Source organism: Leiobunum rupestre, chromosome 5 (genome assembly GCF_980474605.1).
Source record: "Leiobunum rupestre chromosome 5, qqLeiRupe1.1.hap1, whole genome shotgun sequence".
NCBI lineage: Eukaryota > Metazoa > Arthropoda > Arachnida > Opiliones > Sclerosomatidae > Leiobunum > Leiobunum rupestre.
In genome coordinates, this window is record NC_143388.1 from 72,437,631 (window position 1) to 72,464,093 (window position 26,463).

Here is a 26,463-nt window from a genome sequence, read left to right on the forward strand (position 1 = left end):
TTTTGATAGTAAAATCATGAAGGGCGTAGTAAAAACCGGATATTAAAATATAAAATTAAAACTAAGTCCTAGTTTTCTAAGACACAGTGGCTCAGTGTCTACATGGCATACTCGATTTTCGCTCTTGTGGGCTTTCCAAAATTAGAAGCACTATCCCAAAATCCACCTTGGAAAATACTTTGAATTGTCAGTCACCTCGTACTAGTTGCTTAGTTTTGACAATGTTTACCAGTGTTGACAAAACTCGATTCTTTGAAATAATGGAACTTGCAATTCATAAAACCATTGTCGCATTTAGTACACTTCTGCTAGTTTAATAATGAACTTTTGGCATTTGGTGTTGCGTTTAAAAACACATTGAATATTAAATGTAAACAATTGGGTTTGAGGCAAAATACCGAAAATACTGAATATTTCGTTGTTTTGGGGTCCTCTTTTTGTGGGCCTAAAACTCCGAAATAAAGCTTTTTAGGACCCATATTCATTTTACTTTTTTGATTCATTAAGACCCTAAGATTACGCTCTAAAATTTATAAAATACTAATCTGTAACCAAGACTTCAAACTAAATGAAAGATGGTGGTTTTCTAGGAGCCGTTTTATAAATAAAACATAAAACTTAAACCACGGCTTTGAGAGCTGAAATTTAATTGTTATTTATTAGTGGAGACAACCAACAGCTGGGAAAAACTCGTGGTTTTCCCTCTAGCATATCATGGAAGGGTTCCAATACCCAGCGTAACAATAAACTCTTAAAAAATGAGAAAATTAACGTACTCGGTTTCCTGACTTAGGTGTTTATAAACGAAAATCAGCTTGCTGCTCAATTAGGTTTCAATCCTAGGCTTTCATATCGTACATGAGAGGATAGGCAAGCTATTCGTCAATAAGGGCTTGTGATTAAGAGCTTTTCTGGGTCGTTTTCCGAGATATTTTCGAAATAGAATTTGCTCCGAGGTTTTAAAGCCTAGTTATGCCTCTTTTTTGTTCACGGCTAAAGATGACATGGAGCTGTAATACACTTAATAATAATAATCATCTAGGCTTATACTCAAGGCACAACCTTAGGCCAAAGTCATCAAGTGACTTTCAAAGCCATTAGTTCAGGAGGCCGGGTTACAATGCGTAGGAGGGTGGTTGCAAGCCCTGCGTACCACGCGAGCCAACAGCTCCCTACGCTTACTATTAACGTTAAACTCAACAAGTTCTTATGGAAGGGGATATTTAAGAACTGGGGGAAAACCCCTAAACCAGTGTGGAGAGAACTTGCAAATTCAAAGCAGAAGGAGCTGTTCCAAGTTTTCAGCCAGTGAATGCAGTTTCCGGGAAATGGCTCAAGCTGGCAATCTTCTGACTATAGTTTTATAATTTTGTACCACTTTATCATCTAGAATCTACTTTTAAAATATGTGTAATATAAAATTTTATGTATTTCGCTGGTAACGGCCATTTCAACATTCAATATCCTCTGGATTTCAAAACCCTAGAAAAAACTTAAACTATGTTATGAAAACTCAGGTCCAGGTTTTATATGTAATCCACTTTTGCTAGCACCTGGTCTATGAGCCAACGAAAGATATATCAGACTTGAGCTTATCTATAAACACTTGCTGGTCCTAATGCTACACATGCAATAATTATATCGATTGATAAAAAATCAGTGGCTGAACTTTCGATATCCAAGTCTTTCTTACACAGTTGTTTTTGACAAAGATGAAAGAAACTAAACGATACCAAATGGCGGCCATTTCTAGACAGGTTTTCCTTATCACAATATACCAATTTCTTTATTATTAGATATATACTGCAAATTTTTTTAACCACCGTTATGTCATGTTTGACTTTTCAACTTTTTTTCCAATAAAAATGATTGCAATGATTTAATTTTAATTATCATAATTTAGACTCGAATTCTAGTGACTCACAATATTGGGTTCTTGTCAGACGTGGATGAGATATACTTCATGAAAAAAGGCCGGATTGTCGATAAAGGTTCTTTCCAAGAACTTCTTACAAGAAATGGTCCGTTTAAAGAGTTTTTTTCGACTCATAGTAATTTAACGAATGAAACCATTGTAACGAATATTCAATATCCTTCTTCCACGAGGTGCATTAAAAGGTAATAAATTTTACAAAATAATATAAATCAAACTTTACTTAACAAGAAATGAAAAGTTACTTTCCACATTTACAAAAAGGATTTCATTGACCCGAAAAATTTCAATACTGCAACAGTTGAAAGGGTTTTAACAAAATGGTGATAGCGCAATTCAAGCTTAACACTTTTTCTGAAATGCTCCTATAATCCATTAGAAATCAAGCAATCAAGAAATCACGCATTGCCGAAAAATGTTTTATTCAATTATTCGTCATAATAAAACCTTTTTCTTAATATTGTTTTAACTTACAGCACTAAAACGCAGTACATATTTTTTTCAATTGATTAAAACGATCATACCATGTCAATTTGAAACTTTAATTCGCCAGCTAAAAATTGTAGGGTTGAAAAACATTAATTATTCAAACGGAACCTGGTACCCAGCAGGGGCGTAGGAACCGTTGGAAGCCCTCCCAAAAATCTTGATTGAAGTGCAACTAATTTGATGGCCCCTGCAATTTTTGGTTTCGTCAAAATCTTCAAATTGACTAATTAAAAATATAAGAGGTTAAATCGAGATGTTCTTAACCTATGGTCCTTATTTTTTTAAGAAACATTTGTTTTGTATCATAATTTCCTTGAAACTTACTAAAATATTTAAATCCATCTATTAAATTTTGAAACACAAAAAATACTAAATCGGAAGCTGAAATAGTCATTTTTATCAAACATGTGTAACTCACTACTACTCATCCTTGAAATGTAAGGTTCTCCCTCCCCCGCAAAAAACATAAAATTATCCTGAAATCTCATTTGTTCCCTTCCTATGTGATTGACCAAACGAAAGTGACTATTTCCTCATCGTGCCAACTCAATCATTATGCCTCATTATTAATAAATACATTCTTATATTTATGAAAATTAAAACCACTTTTAATTTATTAAAATAGGTATATTGTATTCATTTATTCATTTAAACAAGAATATTTATTGCTATATTAAGAAAAGTGTATTTATTGATATATTAAGAAAAGTGTATTTATTGATATATTAAGAAAAGTGTATTTATTGATATATTAAGAAAAGTATATTTAATGATTTATTTAAAAGTATTATAAACATTCTTGTATATTAAACCAAATATTTTTCGGTTGTAGGTCTTTTAATACTAACTTGGAAATTACCAGTGCGAAAGTTGAAAATATATGCGTTGAGGAGAAGAAAAATCTTATAGTTGTTGAACACGTTCTGGATGGAGATGTAAGTTAATTTCATTGATCAAAAAATATTAAATAAAATAATCAAATAAAACTTGGAGAAGTTTATCACTATAAATAGAATGATTTAAAATAATAATTTAATGAAAATTTAAAATTATCTTTGAGTTGGTGGTATTATTCGGCCTAAATTTGACCAAGGAAAATTCATTTAATGGAAAATTTCACAATCATTAAAATTATTGTTGATGATAAATTTCCTCTTTAATTTTAAATTAATTATAAACATAAATTTTATTTTTTAGGTGCGGTGGAATATTTATAGTACACTCTCAAGAGAAATAGGATGGTTTTGGTTAGCAATTATAACAACGCTTTTCATTGCCCATAATGGTTTTGTAGTAGCTTTGAGTTATTGGCTCAGTCGTTGGGCTAATGATTCACACGTCGTTGAAAAGAACGATATTGTGGTACCAACTCTGTTAGCGATTGGCCAATTTGCGTCACTTTTCCTGGGCATTTTGTTTCTTTCTTTTCACGTGCTAAAAGCGTTAAATAAAATGCATTCCAAGATGCTGCACAGTGTCATCTTCTCTCCAATGTCGTTTTTCGATTGCACACCTTCTGCGAGAATCCTTAATCGGTTTTCGAGAGATCTACAGGAGTTGGACACTTTTCTTGGACTGAGAGCGGTGATGATTTTTACCAATGGAATGGTTGTTTTAGTTAATGCGATAGGGAGTACTATAATTGTCCTCGAAAATTGGCTATTTGTTTTCATTTTGTGTCTCCTAATCATTATTTTAAAGGTAAGATTTTTTTAATATATCATTATAATCTTTACAATAAGATGGTTTTTAATATTCAAGGTGCTTCGGAGAAGTATGCAAAACAATTCAGGGGTGTGTTATTTGGGTCCCAATTAGTAAAATTTTATAATAAACAGGGTTCCTAAAGAGCTTCGGCTCGAGGACTAAGAAAGACGTCCAAGATAAAGCTTACAAATATATTTCCGTCTCTAATACAGGAATGAATCCGTCGCACAAGTGATTCTTTTACTCGCATAAAAATTCGTTTATTACGTATGTTCTAACAACGTGCAATTGTGCGTTGTTGCAAATCATCAGGTTTACGTTCTTCTCACTTGTACACCGAATCGTTATGATAACCTTAGAGGAAACAATCGCTTGGATTTATATCAAGTCATCGGGTTGGCTATTCAACTGCTATACTATCCATCTAAACGCACGTTTTCGAGTAACTCGGGTAAAGTATCTTGCAGAAAACGAAGTTATGCGTCACCATTTAGCCTGGAGAGCTAGAGAAGAAGGTCAAACAAATGCAAGCCAGAAATGTACACCTTTCGTAGAGGAAAAACTGGTTTTAGTGATACAAAGCATTTGTTGCGTGAGGGTAACTTGAGTATTCCGTCACGAGAAAAATTGTACTCATCGTATTTTATAAAAATACAAAACTCAATCCTACGAAGCTACTCAGCTTCGTTTAAAGCTTGTCCTTTTTGTTGCTGGTGTGGATGGAATAGGTACCAAGTAGAACTTGCCAGACCATTAAGTTATTAACACCTAATTGCCTGTGACTTCTACTAAGATCATCTTAAAAAATGGTAAGTAGCTATTGTGTTAAGTTAATATGATACATTGAAAGACAGATTTAGTGATAACGTATCTGTATCTTTTCCTTAACCTCTTCTGGAACGTTTTGCGCTTTTTCGTGAACTTGAGCTGGTTGTACTTGTTCGCCCTCGCTTACGCGCCAATCTACACCCTCGAACGTGATTCGATCTCACACCCATCTTTGATGAAACTGTTCCTGGTATAATATTTAAGCATCTAGACCATTTCCTTAAACATAGTGCCATATTTATCGCAATTTGTTTTTACAAAAACATGCTATTTTATAACATTTCCTAACAATTCTTGTCAAAATGTGAACTAAGGAATGATTTCGTTGTCAGACTTATTTTATTTTTGATAGATTATTAATGAACTTTTGTCACTTGGTATTAATTTTATGGCTTCACCGATAAAAAACCACTGATGATATTAAACTAACAATTTGCTCAGTTTCAAAACTGTGAACCCCTCCATATCTCTGAAACGAAGCACTTAAGGGCCCATGTTCATTAACCATTGTCTACACTTTTGGACCAAATAACACTCTCTGGAGCTTACGACATAGATTTTGGAAACACCCTGAATAAAATAATTTACTTAACTTCATTAAGGACCTAACTGAATCAGTCTTACATATATTAAACAAAATAAATTAAATCCCAACCTTCTTTGTTAGAAAAGTGTCTTAGAAAGCTGTCCACAAAATTAAAAAAATATTGAGTTTAAGTATTGAACCGAATATTGGAATTTTTAATCCAAATAATTTAAGGTTATACTAAAATTCGGCTCCACGAGAAACCATTAAATACCAGAAAACGCCATTTTGACAGTGTTGTTCCCGAAGAGTTATATTCCAGACCTGCACGACACATTGAACATGGATGTACAACGTTCCTTTAAGGGTTTTACTCAAAATTAGTAATTAATGTTATTTCAACAATAGAAACCAAATAAACGATTTAATGACAGATCCAGGTAATACAATAAAGGATAATCCATGTTTTTTTTACCTCGACCCGTTTCCAAATCTTCACCAAAATATATAAAAATATCAAGGTATTATTTTGGGTTCCCGATAAATTAATATATTTTATCAATTTTAATTATTTTTACAATTCTTTCCAAAAAATATTTCCAGTATTATTTCAAAGAAACCAGCCTTCACTTCAAGCGACTGAACGGGAATTCAATTTCAACGCTCTTGTCTCACTTCTCCGAATCGATCAACGGCGCTGCTGTCATCAGGTCAATGAATGCCACTAAACGATTCAAAGAGAAAGCGTTAGAACTGCTGGACATCAATAACTCAATTGACTACCTGGAAAATACTATCACGAAGTAGGAATATATTCTTGCTCTGCTTAAAAGAAAACGGCCAACCTCCTTATCTTAAGTTACAAAAGGGTTTTCTAGATTAAATGACACGATTTTCTAAGTCGAGATCGCCATTGGTGTGATTTTATGCTACCCGCCTTATTGGAATACGGGCATGAATTAATATTAACGCCTTCTTGGCGAACTTTCATTTTGGTGACAAAAATTATTAGTTCGGTTTGTCTTCTTTAAGAGTTTAATGTAATTGCCTACGTAGGAGGGGTTCTAGTAGCGGCTGCAGGGCCACCGGCGCTAGTAAACCATAATGAGCTAGGATAAAACCAGGATGTGATCGACCTAAACGTCGCGTCGCAAAAGAACATTGCAGGGAAATTAACATTTTAAAATAATAATACAAACACTTTTCCAATGCGAAGAAAGTAATTAATTCCATTCCTAGAATGTTTAACAATTCAATTAATCCAATACCTAAATTAAATTCATTTTTTAAACATTATTTAGGTATGTAAATTTAAACAAAGTAACAATTTTTAATTTATAGTAAACACTAATTTCAGTCATTTAATCTTTTCTATACTTTTTGAGTAAAATAAACTATAAAATTTCAAGGGTACAATAAATTTAGAAAAATGCTATATATTAATAACTTCAACTTTTTAATCGGATTTTTGGCTAATCATTTTTAAAGAAGCTGTACATATTATATTGCGCGAGTTTTTACTAACTTCTAATGAAACTGGTCCATTAAACCTTGCTTTATTTCCCTTTCTACAAAAAATGAAACAATTTCATATTAAAATTCAAGATATGTTTCATAATTTTTGGTCTTTTTAAAAGATAGCATTACCGGCTATAGTGATAAGTAATAAAGATATTCATTAATTTCTTACAAGGAAACCAATATTTAGAGCACAGCCCTTATATTTTGGTTTTTAATGCTTCTTTTTACACTAGATGGGCCCAATTTTAACTTTAGTAACGGGAAGTGTCTAATGAAATACTTTCTTATTACTAAAACTGGTTTATCCATTTAATTTTTGCGTATAGAATTATAAACTAAAGTTCCACCCTGGAATAAATTCATAAGATTCTGTTAGGACTGGGTATTGTAAAATCAGCCTCTTAAGGCGATATTGTGAAAGTTTTCTCTCTCTGGACTAATTTTATAGGTCTATTTCGCCATTTGGGCTTTACCATAAGACTATTTTATTAAGGCCCCCTTAGATTGAATTGGACATAAGGCCCATCCATGTCTTCTGTAGTAGAAAGGAGTGGTGAAATCAAAAATACGATCTACGCTACCTCGCGGAGAAAAAGAGCAACTCATCCCAACCACCTTAACTACCTCTCTCCATCTGCGAAGCATGAGTAGGCGGATTTGTGCAAAAGTTTCAGTTTTATTCCACCACGTGGATTCATGTAGCCAGTCTCGCTAGTCACTAGCCTAACGCCAAAATCATATAATTTTCAAACTTATGGGGCCCTAATTGATTCAAACTTTTAACCTGCTATTTTTACATTTGTGTCGATAAATAAAAAAGGAATGACCTTTTTCGGAAACGTCCAAAATACCACCGTCGCGTTCTTCATGACTTTCAGTCAGACATGACGATGTTTTACTAATTACTGTTATTTGTTTTCTTTAAAGCTGGTGTATAGCCCGAGGTCGCATTAGCCATGCTACATTTTTCCTAGTATTTGGAATAGTTCTGGTTTGCAAATCGCAATATTTATCACCAAGTGAAGTGGGATACACGATGGTTTGCTTAACAATTGTAAGTTATTAATTATTAAACCAAATCAATTTTAAACATAAAACAGTATTTTTTTGGTTCGCAGAGTAAAAGGTATTGTATCCCTTATCAAAATCAGGATTTGAAAATAAAACCTTAGAAAAGACTGGTTTTACGCGTATCACAAATCCCAAATAAGTCTCCCACATTTCAAAACTAAGACTAAAAATATATTTAAATATACAATCAAGTCTTATTTAGGTTTCTTTAGGCTTACCTAAAAGAAAACTCATTGATAGCTTTATTTGAGAGTGCGCTTTGAGACTCGTTTAAATATAAATTCAAAATACTTAATTTAGACTTGTATTTTGGGAATTGTTTGAGACTTGATTTAATCCCGATTTCCCTGACTTCTAGGAGATTCGTTTAAAACCCATAGTGTGTGACTTGTCTGAGACCCAATTTAGTCCAGTGTTTTACTCTTTGTAGGAGCAGAACCGTAACCAGGAGGGGGGCCCACCCTGAAACGTATGGTTGTATGTACAATTTTGTATTATAATTTTTTCATTGCGTGCCCCCCCCCTGAAATCAAATCCTGGTTACGGTGCTGTGTAGGAGACTTCATTTAGACTGCGATTTATTTGAGACTTGATTCATTCCCGACTTCCGTGACTTCTAGGAGATTTGATTTCTTTGATTTTTTAAGCCTATATTTTTTCTATTGTAGGACACCCTATTTAGACTTATTTTTTACTTGATTTGGAAGCGACCCGACCTAAACTTGGCTTTGACGGTTTGAAAGCAGCTACATGCGATTTATATCCCTTTTCGGAATTCGTCAGAAATATTCAATGTTTAGAAAGTTTAAGGTAATGTTTACTTGATCCAGATGAATACCAAATTTGTATAACTGTTTTTGGTTTTGCAACAGGGTTTCGTAACCCAAGTGCGCTATATTTAGCAAATTCTAGAAATGGAAAAATTGCTTCAAATAGTTTCCTAACAATTTATCCCGGGTCTTGGTCAGACATTAGCTTTATTATTGAAAGTTGTTCTTCTGAAATAGAAACTCCCGACCTCAGATCCAGTTCCACCTTCAACCAATTTACAAGAGATTCGTTTAACTCGAGCATTCATTATAAAAATTGAAAAATATAAAAATTGCACCACACCATTTTGTAATTAAATAAAAAATGCTTTTATCAAAGCAGTTGGAAGGTTGATTTAAGGGGTAGTTCGGATCTATGAAGGAACATATATTGGAAATGTTTTAGAATTAAAAAGTGATTTTTTGGAATTATTTTAGAAAGCAAAATATATTTCTAAAATAATTTTCATCAATTTTTCCTCACCTTTTATATATTTTAAAACCCTTTCCTTAAATTTGAGCCTTGAAACTGTAACAGTAACTTGAGAAAATATTAAATTGTAAAGGAGAACGCGGGTTTAGTTCAGAATTATGTATATTCTAATGGAAATATTTAAAATAAAGTTTAAAATCAGCTGCCATGGATGTAAAATAGGGCTGTGGGATAAAAAATTCGAAAGAAAAAGACATACTACGAGCTGAGTTATGCTGCTTGATAAGACACCATATTTTTGAAACGCTTATTTCTGGCCGTGCTTCTAGTTGCGGGGAATTTTTCTTTTTTCCGGAATTTTTCCAACCTTTAAAAACGCTAAAAGGGAGTAATGCAATTTAAGAGGGAAAACGGGAAAATCGATAGAAATTTAATAAAGGATCATTATAAAAGTAATGAAAGTCACGATCTAAATATCTAAAGCAACTTTTGAGGATATGTTTATGCAACATTATTCAAATGTACGTAATTTTGTAATAAATAAAACCTTAAATTTTTATTCATTTTCAGAATTAATCTGAATATCTATATAAATTAGTATTAAGAGCGAGGGATACAAAATTGAAATATCTAGGTCAAAAACGCGAAAAACGGGATTTTTCATTTAATGAAATTATCGCAAGAGGAAAATTTTAGATATCAAATGTGGAAGCCCTGTTTAGACGTCTGCTATGCTGTCGTAACTGTCTTCTGCAGTTTTGTGTTTCAACCTACTACTCGCCGAATATTATAACCTTAATTAATGTGCTGTTTTAAATTAAATTTTTGCATAAATACACATGAAATTAAACGGTCAAAGGAGTTTGCAACTTTCTACGTAAGCTAATTCTCTTAACGAATTTAATGAATTTATAAAACAGACATGTACTTAATTATATATATTCAAGTCTGTACTTATTATTTTAAACTTCTGATTTAAAGTAGAATTATACATCAGTATTTAAATTTGGAATGGATCATGAAAAACTGAAGATCCTCACAAGTCAAGTACCCGCTGGTAGTAAAAAATAGTGACATTAAAATGACCACATTTCTTTCTTGAAAAGCCTGATGAAATGTGTGCAGTTACACTGCAGTAGCCTATTTGAATTGTTAAAGGGACTTTCAAGAAAGACCTAGTCGAATTGAAATAAGTCATTCAGTCGTAACTTTGGGTTCACAATGTACGGCATGTTAACTTTAATAACTTTCTTGATTAAATTGATTTCAAATCTCTTGTATTAATGACTTTTTTACTTGTTTATTTTCTATGATGAGTTTCAGCTATTTAAATGCTGTAATTTCACACTTAATCCTTTACAATTTAAAATTTTCTTAGTTTACTGTTACAGTTCAAGGCTCAAATTTAAGGAAAGGGTTTTAAAATATATGAAAGGTGAGGAAAAATTGATGGAAATTATTTTAGAAATATATTTTGCTTTTTAAAATAATTCCCAAAAATAACTCTTTAATTCTAAAACATTTCCAATATATGTGCCTTCAGAAATCCCAAATACCCCTAAATCAACTTTCCAACTGCTTTGATAAAATCATTTTTTATTTAATAGTTTTCCCTTTTCTCTGCCTCACTGGGCATTTTTTGTCTAAAATTTATAATTGAAGATAAAAGTCAAAAGTTAGAAAATAAAAAGATTTTATTTTTAAATATATTTTGAACAGACATGTTAATATTATTATATGTGATTTAATTTATTGAATATTATTTTAAATATTTTACTTAACATTTTGAAATAATTATGATAATTGGTTATGTCAATTTGAGTTAGATAACAAGGTAATAGGTGTATAACTGGTTCTAGTAAGCAAGTGAAATATGCTAATTTTGCTAAAACTTTCAATCAAAAACAGACCTTTGATAAGATACTGATTATGGGTAGAGCTTTTAATCGTTTACTTTTATCTCAATCATGTATCAAGAGTTTTCCAACTCGCCCGAACTTTCAAATAAAGAAACAACCACGTGCAATTTATATTCACCGAGGCAAAGTGTTATTTATATTCACGAAGGCAACGTGTAATTTCTAGCCACGAAGGCATAGTGTAATTTATAGCCACAAGGCAATATAAATAAAATGGGGTACAGTACACAGACATTGTTAATAGCCACAAAGGCAATTAATATGAATATGTGTTATTTTAAAAACCAAAAAAAATTTAACGTGCTTAGTGTAAGTAAGCACATTTATCAACAGTAAACCTTAATTATTCGCGGTTGCACAGAAATATGACTACGCATTACCATTTACTACAGCTTCCGAGTCGAATATAACCCACTCGGCTATTAAACTATTCCAGAATAATGCGAAAATATTAGCGATTCCATTTGAAGAAATGTATACGCTTTTCTACAATGTTTGGTTAAAAGATAACCAAAATATTATTGAGCCTTGTAACATTAAAGAAGAAAATTAAATCGGTTTGAATTAATGAATATGTATAAATAATAATAATACTAATCAGCTAGGCTAATACCCAAGGCCACACCATATGCCTAAGCAGCCTCATGTAGCTTAAGTTAAAAATGAATATTTAAAAATCATAGAGCGAATCACGTGGTTTAATTTTAATATGCAAATATACACAATTGAAATTTACTATGGTGCATAATAAGTTGTCCATCCGTGAGCATCATTAATAATCAACTTATAAACAAGCTCGATCCATGCAAGTATTTCATCAGCTTACTTCATTTCTGTAAGATTAAAAAAAATTCTATCCTAAGTCGTTTCTTATGTACCTTATTTGTTGAATCTACGTGATATGCATAGCAATTGTGTACTCATTAGGTTTCAGAATCATGTCTTGAAAGTGCTTTTTACGTTATTTCTTTTCCTCGCCTCATTTAATTCAAAACCCTTCCAAGAAACTAGTTTAACAACAAACATTTTAGGCACTGGATGAAGAATAGTGTAGGGTTTTATGGTTAAGCATTTTATTTTTCAGTTGTTTTACTACTCCACTGCTAAAAATAAAATACAAATTCAAAAAATTAAGAAGCAAACCAAATTAATCCACAAAACATTCTTATTAAAAATTACTTACCGCAGAAAGAAAAATTCATTCTTGAGTCAGAAAAAGGTATTTCTGAATTTATTTTCGCTTCTCTAAATGGTCAATTACAGAAAAAGGCCCGCAACTCAAAGTAGATGAGGTGATAGTTCATTTTAAAGAGCGCTACAGAAATCGAAAATTAAACATGATTTTTACTATTACTCTTATTTTTCTTATTTTAGTCTACAATTGTTACCCACAATGAACTCTCAATTACGTCTTTTTCAAATCCTCAGAAATGCGTCTTCCCATTTGAGCCTAAAGTAAAGTAAATGACTCTTATTTTAGTTTAATATTGTAACCCACAATCAACTCTCAATATGGTGTCTTTCAAGTCCCCAGTCTATTCATATGGGACTTAAATGAGTTTCAATGAAATATATTAAAATAATACTCGTTTCGTGAGACAAAAATAGATCTTATTTAAGAATAAATAATTCGGGTCTCACTTTTTATGCTTATATAATACTTAAAAAATCCTTGTACCTACAATGAGACTAATTGGTGACCAAAGTAAGACTCCCATTTTGATAAGGGACCTCAAACTGTTCCAGTTTAGAAACCCAGAAGTGCGACTCATGCAAAAATATTTTGTCGGATTGTAGGACAAGAACCTTGAAACGCCTTTCAAATATTTTAGAGATAAATCTACCTCTTAATACAGAATCTAATTAAGTCTTAAATAGCTGTAGGTTGAAGCCTTCTAGAAAAGTAAAGTAACGGTTAAATCGTTAACAAAATTCTAAAAGAGTGTGAAAATTAAGTTAGTTCAAAATATAGACCAATTATTTTATGACGAAAGCGGGAGAAATAAGTGTTATAGTTTGATTAAATAAAATATTCGAAAATTTTATCAGAAAAATCATTGTGACAAAATATCTTAAATAATTTAATTTCGACTATTCGTTATTCAGTCTCTTGTAACATTCCCACCGATATGCGTATTTTTGACTGATTTGGACACATCGATGATTTCTGTGGAGCGCATTCTGGAATACGGCAGTTTGATATCAGAGGTAAAATTGATAATTTTAAGCGACTTTAAATCAATGTTTTATTTATGGTATTTGTGAGTCGTGCATTTCTTAAAATGTCGGTTCACTCTCGAAAACGTTTTGAACCAACTGAAATCATGACAAATCTAGTACAATCCAATTCTGCTTAGATCAAATAATTTAAATAAAATCTTGATTAATTTGAGTAATTATAGAATAGATCATCTGAAAATGAAATTGAATCTCCTATTTCCGTTTCCAGTTTCTTCTCTTACGTCAATTTTATAAGCTTTTAATTTGAACCGTACTTTAACGTTGTACGGTGCCAAAAATTCCTTTTATCTTTTCGTTATTTATCCAAAATAAGTATTTAAGTTTTATTCCCAAACAGGCTACCTGGAAAAAGGATGATATTATTATTGCGCCGTCGTGGCCAAACAGAGGAGAAATCTCATTTTGCAACTACTCGACGCGTTACCGGCCAGGAACGGACCTCGTCTTAAAAAATATTTCGTTTACCATCAAACCAAGTGAAAAGGTTCCTACATACTCTTTATTAAATATTTTTTTAACAAGTGCATTTCGTATAACCTGGGAATTATTGAATTAAGAATTTTAAATGTCCTTGAACTATGTCGTTAATGTCATTTAAAAAAATTTCGAGATTCTTTTACCTTTTAATCGTAACTTTTGACGATTTACATTGCTTATGGATGAAGAACTAAGATAAGCTTTTTAATATTTTATACTTGACAGGTCGGCATTGTTGGTCGTACTGGAGCTGGAAAATCGTCAATAACATTAGCTCTTTTCCGATTAATCGAACCAGCCCATGGCGAAATTGTGATCGACGGAGTGGACATCTCGGTTCTGGGTCTGTTCGATTTGCGCTCCAGACTGACCATCATTCCGCAAGACCCAATTCTCTTCTCTGGAACTCTGCGGTCTAACTTGGATCCTCTTGAGCAGTACACGGATCAAGAAATTTGGCTTGCTTTGGAAAGAGCTCATTTGAAATCAACGGTTCAAAATTTCAATGAGGGCATAAACTGTGAAATTTCAGAGAGTGGACAGAACCTCAGGTAACACCAAAAAGAACCAGTCTTTACTATTGTCTTTCGAGTCCGTAAAACATGTTTTGCGGAACGTAAAAATTATTTAAGGGGTACCGCCTAGTTATGTCAAAATTAAATGTAAGATTCAGAATACGTTAAAGCTGCCAACAAAATCCTATAAAACTATTTTAGTGTTAGAAACTACCGCAAAAAGTCCCAAATCTCTAAAACATACTAAGGCCAGAATTTTAAAAATTATATCAAATGTCTGAAATAAACAAAAAAATACAAATACACTATTATCAGGCTGCGTCACTAGCGTTTCAAAGGTATAATTTTTCTTGTTATGGAAAATGCCGTGAAAATCACCTGGTAGGTTTCGTCTCTGAAGATGTAAAACGTGGCTTTCCACAGTGTTCCAAAAGCCCGATTTTTTGGCCAAAATTCCAGAGTGCATAGAATAAATATTTGTTCATATTTCGTTTATTCAGAATACCTGGATTTGTCAAATATATATATTTTTTCATGCGACCCCTAGCGGCCAAGTTAGCTTCCTGTTAAGTTTTACACAATTGTGACTTTTACATATTGGATAGATTAAGCTATTCAAATAACGAAGTATTTTTTGGATGATGATTTTTAGCATATAAATATACAAAACTAAAACCATCTCAAAATGCACAAAAGCAGCCATCTTTTACTGACTTTAACTTCAAACCTTGGGAGCCAATTTCATAAATATTATTACTATGGGTAGACAGGAAGTCATATAATATAATAACGGTGGAAAATCGTTGCTATCTCTGTTAGTTCGGTTACCATTGCATTGATGTTTATCTACGAGCAAACAATTTTGTTTAATATAGCCCATATCTAGCCAAGATTTGGGCATATTTTTAACTGGAAAAATAAAATATTTAAAAAACAATTCCGTAATGTAAATATGCTAAGAAATAATATTTTTCCCTTTTATAATAGCAAAATATCCTTGAACTTTGTACGCAAACGTTGCAAGAGTCTTTATTTTAGTATAACAAAGGGGGAAAAACTATTTTGAGTAAATTTAATTTTTTGGAATTTTATTTATCCAGCCCAAAAACCGCACCAATCTTGGCTAGATTTCGGCTACATTAAAGAAATTGATTTATCATAGATAAACGTCCCAGGTTTCCGAAGTAACAAAGATCGCAACGATTTTTCACCGTTATTACATTAAATGACGTCTTCTCTACGCAAAGTGAAATGATCTACGAAATTGGCTCGCAACATTTGGAGTTAAAGCCATTCACAGATAGCTGATTTTGTCCATTTTGAGATGTTAATCGTTTCGTTTCTTTAGTTATATGTAAAACATCGCTATCCAAAAAATTACTGCGTTATATGAATAGCTTAATCCATCCAATGTAAAAGTCAAAATTGCCCAATTCGCAATCTGAAGCTAACTTGGCCACTAGGGGTCGCATGAAAAAATATTTAGATTTGTAAAATCCAGGTATTCTGAATAAACGAAATGTACAAATATATATTATCTGCACTCTCTTGAATTTGGATGAAAAATCGGGCTTTTGGAACACTGTTCTTTCGAATCTGGGCAGAACATTTAAAAAATTTACGCGTTTATATTTTAACACCCTTTCAAATACAGTTTTTAAAAAGCGTATTACATAATTATCTAACAAGGTAAGATCGTCTTCACCTGTAACTATAATCAAGCAATAAATACCTCATACCCGTATAACGTTTATATTGAAAAGAGTTCTTATCCGTAAAATGTTTCCTTTGAAATTGGTTCAATACTATTTCAGCGTTGGCCAGCGCCAACTGATCTGTTTGGCGAGAGCTCTGTTGAGGAACAGTAAAGTGCTTATTATGGACGAAGCGACGGCGTCAGTCGATCTGGACACGGACGACACCATCCAAGAAACTGTTAGAAAGGAATTCAAAACGTGCACAGTTATAACCATCGCTCATCGTCTCAAAACCATCTTGGATTATGACAGGTGGGTTTCCATCTTCGCTACAAGTGCTACTTGCGCGAAAATATAATTGAATTATATCTTATTGAACTTAGGATAATTATTAAGGCCCCAAAGTCTTCTGAAACCTTTGTCCGCTCCTAAGTGCATTACTTTAAGCTCGAATTTAGTCACAATATTAGTGTATGTTATTAAAATAGAGAAGCGACTAAAAGTAGCAACGGTGCTAATATTCCGTCATCTAGTTTATTTCTTGAAACTTTATTTTGAACTGCGAGAGGTCTTTGGACCAATGAAAATTGCGATATCTTGCTACGTTCATTAACAGTTTAAAATATGATTTTTATTAGAACAAAAATATTTTTTTTATTATTGAAAATTTCCGATAACCTTGCAGGTTCTCCCATTTATACTTAAAGCTTTTAGTGAAAACATTAAAAGGATTTTAATTTAATTTTATCATAAAGAGTATAGTATATATCTAAGACAGAAGTTTCATTTTCGTACTCTGCTAATGGTTTTCGCTTGAAACTTGTATATTTGCAGGCTTCAGCAATTTTACCAAAACATTTTCAGAAGTTATAATGGTTGGGGTGAAATTAGCTATTGTAATGTTTTTGGGAAACAATTTTATAGGGATAATAGGGTATATAAATACATTATACTGATATTCTTAAATTTTTACAAACCTACAAACTGAAAATTATGTATTCTAATCCACCTACAAACAGAAATTTATCTATTTTACATCATCAGGTGGAGTAAAAACATCGGTTAGTTTGAGCCATGTTACCTTTTGGCGGAAAATGATCACAAACTGATAGGTGTCGTTTGCCTTAATAAATGCATATCGCATATTTTATAAACATCTGATATTTGCTTGTAAATTCCAAACTGCTTTCCTAATGCAATAAAGGTCATAAAATTAAACGTTCGTGCAACCCACAATTTCGTAACAAAGTTAATGTTGGGAAGTCCAAATAAGTTGATGTAGCGAAAAAAAATAAATCATGAGACTTAAAGATACTTAACTTGGAATATTGCTTTCACATTTCCAACTTTTCGGAGGATAAATTAGTCCTCCCTCGAGGATATTTAAGACATACAACTCTAAATAGTGATTATTACATTTTTATAAAAATTTCATTTTAAAATAAATATTACTCTGAATTAGAACCGTTTTGACCTTTTTATCTCGGCAATTAAGATTTCATTTCAACACAGCAGCATAAATTTTATTTTTAAATACTTATCTCACATTTTCGCTTTGATCTCCTATTTATATTTGACTTGCTTCTCGTAAAGATTATAGAATTCAAACAAATTAGTAAGAATTTGTAGATAAAATTGGATTTTCCATTTGAATTGTGCTATAAATTGTATATTATCCATCAACATACACACAATTCAGAGAGTAATTTGAGCGAATTACCTTGCCATGCATACTATTGGACGTATACAAACGTATATATTATCCCTTAAAGTACACTGTTCCTAAATTTGCCAGGGAGATCATGCAACTAGAAAGACGTATCAGCGGAGAACTATCTCGCCCTTAGATTCAGTAGTTAAATTAAGGGATAATTCTGATGTTTTTTCGACTTAAGTGTTCAATCTCATTTATTTTATTTTTTTATTAGCCTCCAAATTACGTTCTGTACAATTTTTGGTTTTCTGAGTAATATAATAATGATTTTATTTTTATTTTAGAGTTATGGTTCTTGACAGTGGAATAATTGCGGAGTTCGACAAACCTTCAGAACTACTAGCAGATCGTAGTTCTATGTTCTTTTCCTTGGCAGAAGACGCGGGAGTTGTCTAAATTATACCAGGGTCAGTTATTCGTCAATTTCCCCAACACTTTATTGGAAAAAAATGTTTATGTAATCTTAAAATCAACGTGAATGTTTGAGTGAGAATCGATTCTAAAAACTAATAGACAGAACAACCAACACTTCAAAATTTGTAAATCAGTTATGAATTATTAGATCACTTTGATATTCAATATTTCCATTGTTCGTAAGACACATCAAATTCTAATTAATCACCAATTATATTAATGATGTGGTTCATATTATATTGCTAACTTTTGTGTATTATCAATTTATTATTAAAACTTTTATGCATCACAAATGTCCTATCACATGTGTAAATACAATGGTTTGAATTGGTCTTTTAACTGTATAGCTTTACTATCCTAAAATCAGGCGAGTAACCTGTCAGCACATTTGGTGGATTTATTAAGCTGTGACGTTACTACATACACATTTTGGTCTATTTAAAAATAGGGGTTGGTGATAGGATTTCGAAAACGGCTCTTCTTCCGTGATTCGACAACCTCTATGAGTCGGTTAAGCAGGGCGTGTCAAATAACCCATGTTTTAAGGCATAATAATGATTCCATATGACATACGCTATAAGTCGCACATGGACTAGTATGGAACTAATCTTAAAACGGCTCAGTGTGTTTGAGAAGAATCAATAATGGCATAAATATCAGTAAAAATCTTTGAAGTTATCGTTCTTCTATGCATTCGTTGTAGCTATTATGAAAAGAACCAAGTGGTTTCATATTTATAATCCACAAACCATGATTTTAAGTTTTAAAAAATTTTAAACTTCCACAAAGGATTTTTTACTTTTGTTGAAATCAGATAATGAGCCACCTCTCAATGGAAAGAGTTCAAGAAATTGGTCGAAGTTTAAATTTTGGGAAAGGAAAATTTAATACTCATTACAATTATTAATAAAAAACAATTAACATCGCCGAAAATAATAATAATAGCATGATCAATTTTCTTAAAGATATTCCAAATAGTTATATATTATCATTTGAAGACAAAATGTAAAAACAGAAAAGACTGTATAATTTTTGTTCTCATTGATAGATGGCTTTTTTGGAGAGTCGCGAAAGAGGGCTCATGCGGTAGGTGACATTGTTTTTGCGAATGCCTTCGAGCTGTTTTAGTAAAAAGAATGATCAATTTGTATGTTTTTGAACATGATCGATTGTGGGAATTTTGAAGCGATACATGGAGTCAAATAGGCTTACAAGCGAAGAATCAAAAAGAGGAGCGCTGCTAGAAGAAATTTGCGTAAAGTCCAAATCGGGACAGTTTGCGAGGTCGGCGAAAGAGCCTTGGGGGAACATGTTGGGTGATTGATTACTTTTTTAAAGACATTGTCTCCTGCGGGGATGGAGATTGACGCTTTGATTTGGAAAGAACGGTTAAACCAGGGGTTTGCTTAAAGCCATGAGTAGACGATGGAGGCTTAAGCCAACTTACGCCGTCGGATACATATTTTATTGGTAGAGTCTATATTTTAGGCTAGAAAGAAAAAATTGTTTGGATTTTAAAGTTTCTGGACTGAATGATCATTTTGTTACTTAGTTGCTATTTGCACTATAAAATTATTTTAATTCTGTTATCAACCTAAAATTGCCAAAAATATCAGAATTATTTCTGTTGAGAAGGCCTGGAGTTTTTAATTTTGGAATTCAATGATCATATCCAAAATAGAAATTAAATGATTACAGGTAAAAGGGAGGATTTAAAGTATTGATAAGAAATTGTGGATTCTCTACAAAAGTTTAAAATAAATGTTCATTGCTTAGTAGCGATATTATCGTTGGAGTTTATATTAATATTAAAATCACCTACTAACATTATATTAGGAGCGTTTTTATAACGACTGTAAACTTAAGTTAATTTTTTTATAAATTCTTGGACGTCATTAATATGTTGAACAATGCCTCGTTATTCAGTAGCTGAGCGTACTGAGATAGTTGCCATTTACTTTTTAGAAGCTGGCTGGGCTAAACCTTAGAAAAGTTACCAAAATCTTCGCAGAAAAACATCGAAATGGAGAACCTTCAGTAAATGCAGTACGACGAGCACTTCATGATTTCAATCAATTTGTTAACTTGCAATCCAGGTTTCGCGGATTGAGTCAACCGGATTTAGACTTCGAGAACAATGTTCTCGCGTACTTTGAGGCATATCCTCTTAACAGTGGCGCAAAAGCCGCTGCTGATTTGGTTTGTTCCGCATATCGTGCGTAGAAAATTCTGCTTAAGAATCGCTACAGCCCATACAGTGCTACGTTTCACCTAGAACTAATTGACGGAGAACAGCAAAACCATTTTTGGACCGGTTCAGAAACGGTTTATATTTGAAAAATGCGGGATATTTATATATATTTAAGAGAAACTTAATATTAGGCCTATAGGCGTAGGCTTAACAAACATTGTTTTATCTTTTCGACATAAGTAGAGAATAACTAAATATGAACCATTTTTCCAAGATGGCCGCCATAACACCCCCCCACCCCCAAAATATTTTCAAAAAAAAAATTTTTGTCCTTGGAAAAAGTCAAAAAAATATTTTAATTTAAAACTCAAATTTCACCTTGAAGATGATCTTTGACCTCGACGCTCGAACACTGTCCACAACCAAGGTCGAACCGAGATATCGGCGGTAATATGTAACCCCACCAAATACCTCCACTTATTTACTTTTGGTGTCATTTTTTTCTTTTTTTCGTTTTTTCGCGGTTTAAAATGCTAATTAGTTATTTGCGAGATGGGGAAACGAATTCGCGACCTTCGCTTTATATCCTTGGCAACTTTTGGCCCCACCCAAAATACTTTAAATAACTAAACTAATATAAATGAGTTTTCATTTATCCGCAAATATTTTATTATTTTAAAAACAATGCTAGTTTAAGTAATCAAAAAAACACAATTAGTTATTATAATATTTAATAACTATGATATTTCAATATATTTTTTAAACACTTAACAACATATGAAACACTACCAATAAAAATAAAAGCTAACAAATTAAATTAATAAATAATAAAGAATTAAAGAAGGTTGTATAAATAATTTGAAGGCTGAAAAATATAAAAAACACAATGTTAAAAATATTTTAAGTGTATAATTAAAAAATAATTATAATTACATCAATTCGTAGAAGGTATTTTTCCTCTTCGATACAAAATGACATGTTGGGTTGGAAATTCGGGCTAGAATTTATAAATATAAATAAATTAACCTATTAAAAATGAATATATCTAAATAAATATTTACCACAAGAATTCTTTTTGTTGCTCTACCATCGCACGAATAAAACACTGGTTTTGGTCTTAATCGCTTCGGAAGTATACAGTTCGAGAGTGTCTGAATTAAAACAGATCGAAAGGTATGTTGTACAATGCCAACATTATGAATTTGATCTAACACATGAAGTTCAGACTCAAAATGATTTAAATTCTTGTGATTCCACCACGAAATTTGACGGAGTATTACAAAGATTATACATTCTTACTACTCGAAGAGAGAGAAATTTTAAAGATCGCGGCAAAGAAAGTACAGGCTTTAGATGTAATTCACCAGACATCTTGATTCTAGATTTCTTTTGGTAAAATCCTTTACATTGAGATTTTATAGTTTAAACCCGACCTTTATTTTAAAAATTTAAAAATATTGTCTTTGGGAATAATTATTAATTTTTTAATACAACTAAGGTTAACTAATTATCCCTATCCTTCTTAAACAAGTTTTTATAAATTAATAAAAACAATTATATTCAATTTTTAAAAACAACCTAGTACAAAATTTACTTATACAATTTTCAGTTAATATACTAATCAATTACCAAAAAAAACATAAAACATTAAAGTTTAACTGATATTAGTATAAAAAAGTACATAGAGGACATGAAAAAAATCAAAAAGAATAATAAATAATCAATGGGTCGTTTGATATAGGAGATGGATTGTATCCCAGATGAAGGGTATATAGCGCAAGAGATGAAAAAGCAAAGAGATTAATAATAATAATAATAATAGAAAAACATCAAATCTAGTACAAAGCGTACTAATAAAATTTCAGTTAATAAAATCTAATACTATAAATTAAATTAATAAAGCTAGTTAAAAAAGAAAAAATAGAGTATGAACCATTAAAAAGAACCTCCACCTCGTAAATTAAATTAATAAAGCTAGTTATTTTTGAAAACATATTTGAAAAACACTTAAAATAAAAAATATAAAACATTTCAAAAATTATCACTTTCACCAAAATAAAAACAATTAAAAAATAAAAAAAACACAAATAAAGTCTTTAAATAAAATATTCTTATGAACAATTCTAGAATTTTATAAGATTTGAGTCCTATTTCAAAAAAATAAATAGTTTGTTTTTTAAAAAAATAAATAAAATATTGTAAATACCTTGAGTCGCAGTTGGAAAAGTTGCCGACGATCGTTTAAATTTTGATCTGTTCGAGATAATTTGCAACTAAAAATAAAAATATTTATTTTAATTATTGTAATTATTTTTTTAAATTAAGTATTCCTTACTCTAAAGTTGTGACTATTTTAACTTCCTGTCTATCCAAATCATTAATAAAAAATAGAACTATCATGCCTAATTCTAAACGGATAGTATATCTTGTTAGGTGAAAGTTATTTGTAATTGATAATTGTTTTTTTTCGAAAAAAGGAAACTTGTTGCAATTGAAACAGTAACAAGAGGTCACGTTGAAGGCTCCTACGTCAAACTCAAAACCCTCGTGGGGACAGACAAAATTAATAGAATGAACGTCAAATAGACAAGAATTGTTATTGATTCTTCTAGAAAAAACCGAAGCGAAAACAGCTGGCGATAATTTGAAAGATTTTTTTTATAAAGGGGCAAGCAAAAATGATTTTTTTAAAAGGTTCTACTAAGGCTTGACACTCAAGAAAGACTGTTTTCATACAGTAATTTTCAAGTCTAATTGAAATATCGTTAATTTTAAAAAGATTACAATTCCTAACTTTGCGTAATGCTAGATATTTAAGTGAAAAAGGGTTAATAGCGAGAGGATGAGAAATCTTACCAGAAACAGTCAAAACTTCGCGAGAGCCCATGGTTTATAAAAGGAATACGTTGAAAAACACTCTTTTATAAGAAAAAATTTCAGAATATTTAATTTTTACATCCTGATTTTAACCTGTTTTAAAATCAAGTCAAAAGACAATTTTTTATCAAATACACCCTGCAGAAATATAATTTTATCCCTTCGTTTAAATTTTATACCTCGCAGAAATATATTTCTTCCCATAGAATTTTAAATCATCTAACCCTGTAATTAACAAAATTCTTACATCTATAATCGATTTTTAAAGCAAAAATATTAAAACTCTTAGGGCGTTGTCTTTTTTGTCACGGAAAATTCAATGATAAAAAACTGATTAAATATAAAGTCCTTCAAAAAATAATTAATAATTTTATAATTTTATACACATCTACATATTTAAATTGTTATTCACAAACAATTTTAAATACCGTTTACGTACTGATAAATTATAACTAGGTTCTATAATTGTAGTATTAATCACTTTAATATTCAAGGTTTTATATTTTGAAAAAATTAATGAAAAAATACATTTGGTATAAAAGGGCAAAAATTTTACTATTGAAACATAACAGGCTAAAATGGCTCCGCGAGTCAGGTAGTTTCAGTTTTTGATAGGCCTGAAGAGTCGGACAAATCGGATGGGGACTATATTCAAGAGGTCCGTAGAATGTCAAACATCGAAGAAGTTGGAATCGAACAATCAGTGAAAGTCAAGAAAGGTGGAGTGTCTTACGAAACTAAAACTCCGAGAAAAAAAGCGAGCGACAAGGGGGTGTATCTAGATATCCAGATATATTCATATAAAAACATCAAACATCTTCCCCAAGATGAACTCTGGAAGGGTGATTATAAAAGGGTGAAATTCTTAGCTAACACCCTATCCATGGACGTTATTCGAATCATAAACTCAACAAACAGGATGAAAAAATTAATTGATCAGACGGAAGGAAAAATTGTTGTTCCACCCACGAAGGCAAGTTAAACTCATTAATTAATTATTCGTAATAGTAATTAGAATAACATTTTAGACCTGGAAACGAAATTAGAACATGGATGACTCCAGTGATTACGATTCGGACTCTCAATTAGACTTTTCATCTTTAAACAGTTTTAATTTTAAAAAGTTTTATAAAATTAAAAATTAAGCCCTAGAAATTCAAAAAAGTGGAAATGTAAACAATTGGATATTGACCTAGAACTAATAGACTTAAACGAAATCCCCACACATTTATTTTTTACAGTATTTGAAAAGATTCTGTCCAAAATTATCAAATACGTAAGACAACAAGCACCCGGTTTCGATTTCCTCAGATTTGCAATTCAATCGGAAAATTTAGAACATCCAATTAACATTAAATTTATTAAAATTGATCAGTTAACTGTTTCTCGAATATTTAACCATATAGCTCGCGTTGCTCAATCGAAAAAAGATTTCTTACTAGATGGAGAAATTAAATTTAGTATAATTCTTTTGAAATCCCCACAGAAAATGGGAAAAAAATTTTTAGCTCTAAAAAACAGAGATATTATCGATCTTGATGCTTTTTTAAAAACTAAAACCAATTTTTACTATATAAACAACATCGATAATATATGCGTAGCGAGAGGCCTCACAGTCGGAATAAAACTCTGTGAAATTGCCGAGTACAAAAAGAAAAAACTTCCATTAACAAGTGTTCTTAAAGAATATAGAGCCTTATCATTATTTCGTAGTAAATTACAAACTAAAGCCGCTAAGAAATTGCACGATGATGTAGGAATTGCACAAGGAGCTGTAGAAATTGGTGATATAGCTAAATTTCAGACATTTTTAGCCCCAAAGTATCAGATAATAATATTTCACGCCACGGAAAATTTTCAAATTTATTTCAAGGGTTTTCCCCCTGCCGAACACAAAATTCTACTTGTAAAAATTGGCACGCACGTTCATTTAGCTAAAAATCTACATTCCATTTGGGGTGGGGTAGCTTCGTGCTTAGACTGTGAAATTTTTTTTATTCCACCACACATAGAAACAAGCACCACTGCTTTGACACTAGAAATATTAAATGTAAAAGGTGTTTAGGTCAAAATTTTCACGAAATTTTAGAAATTCCTTTAATTCGTTGTAAACTTTGCAATAGATATTTAAAACAAGGTGAATGTTATAGTTTTCACCTGAAAAATGAAACTTGCAAGCTTTTCCACAGATGTGAAAAATGCTGTATTCAATTTGAAACTTCAAAAACTCACAAATGTGAAACAGCTTGCGAGTCTTGTAAAATTGATCATCCTCCAAACCAACATTATGTTAAACAGTCGACCTTTAAAAAGAATCCAAGATCCTATGTATATTTCGATATTGAAACTATAATCGAGAATAATATGCATAAACCTGTTCTGTTAGTGGCACAAAGTGAAATTTTAAATCAGCCTGTGGAAACCACGGTTTTTGAAGGACAATATTGTGTAAATAACTTTCTCAATTTTTTGTTTCAACATGAAACTATTTCACTTACGGATGGGAAACGGAAGAGAAAAACAATTAGGCCGAAATTTACCAACCTCATCGTAATGGCCCATAATCTAAGATCTTTCGACGGAATGTTTATTATTTCTAAATTAATTAATCATGTCATTCCCGAGGATACTTACTATTTATATTAAAGGGGTAGACATTCGTTTTGTAGATTCTTTGAACTTTGTTAGTGCTCCACTAAGGCATTTTCCTAAAATGTTTTCTTTGCCTCAATCTAAAGGATATTTTCCCTATATTTTTTGGACGAAAGACACTTTGAACTATTCAGGTAAAATTCCGGACGAAAAATACTTTGAACCCCATAAAATGAAAGAATTTGAATACCGAGAATTTAAAAATTGGTATTCACACCAACAGCTCGAACCGGTCTATTGTATTAAATCAGAATCCAGAGCTTATTGTCTTTTAGATTGTAATTTATTACGCTTAGCTATGCAGAAATTTCGCATCTTATATAAAGAACTAATTGAAATTGATATCAGTAATTATGGGGGTATTTATCTTTCTGGGGCACTTGATAATGTTTTTATTGACAAGTTTTTAGAACCATATACCTTATGTACTATTCCGGCTATCGGTTTGG

The 26,463-nt window shown here is 31.6% G+C and overlaps 1 protein-coding gene across 1 annotated transcript in view; it reads left to right on the forward strand.

The window, feature by feature from the left end:
- LOC149945817 (ATP-binding cassette sub-family C member 1-like) overlaps window positions 1-18,280 on the forward strand; it is a 53,631-nt gene extending 35,351 nt beyond the window's left edge. Inside the window, exons 10-17 of the mRNA XM_090176724.1 lie at window positions 1,904-2,118; window positions 3,255-3,357; window positions 12,611-12,691; window positions 13,343-13,444; window positions 13,815-13,961; window positions 14,180-14,505; window positions 16,284-16,478; window positions 18,165-18,280. Of these exons, the coding sequence (XP_090032850.1) occupies window positions 1,904-2,118; window positions 3,255-3,357; window positions 12,611-12,691; window positions 13,343-13,444; window positions 13,815-13,961; window positions 14,180-14,505; window positions 16,284-16,478; window positions 18,165-18,276 (1,281 nt within the window). The 3' untranslated portion in view covers window positions 18,277-18,280. The remainder of the gene's footprint in view (window positions 1-1,903; window positions 2,119-3,254; window positions 3,358-12,610; window positions 12,692-13,342; window positions 13,445-13,814; window positions 13,962-14,179; window positions 14,506-16,283; window positions 16,479-18,164) is intronic.
- The last annotated feature ends 8,183 nt before the right edge of the window (window positions 18,281-26,463 follow it).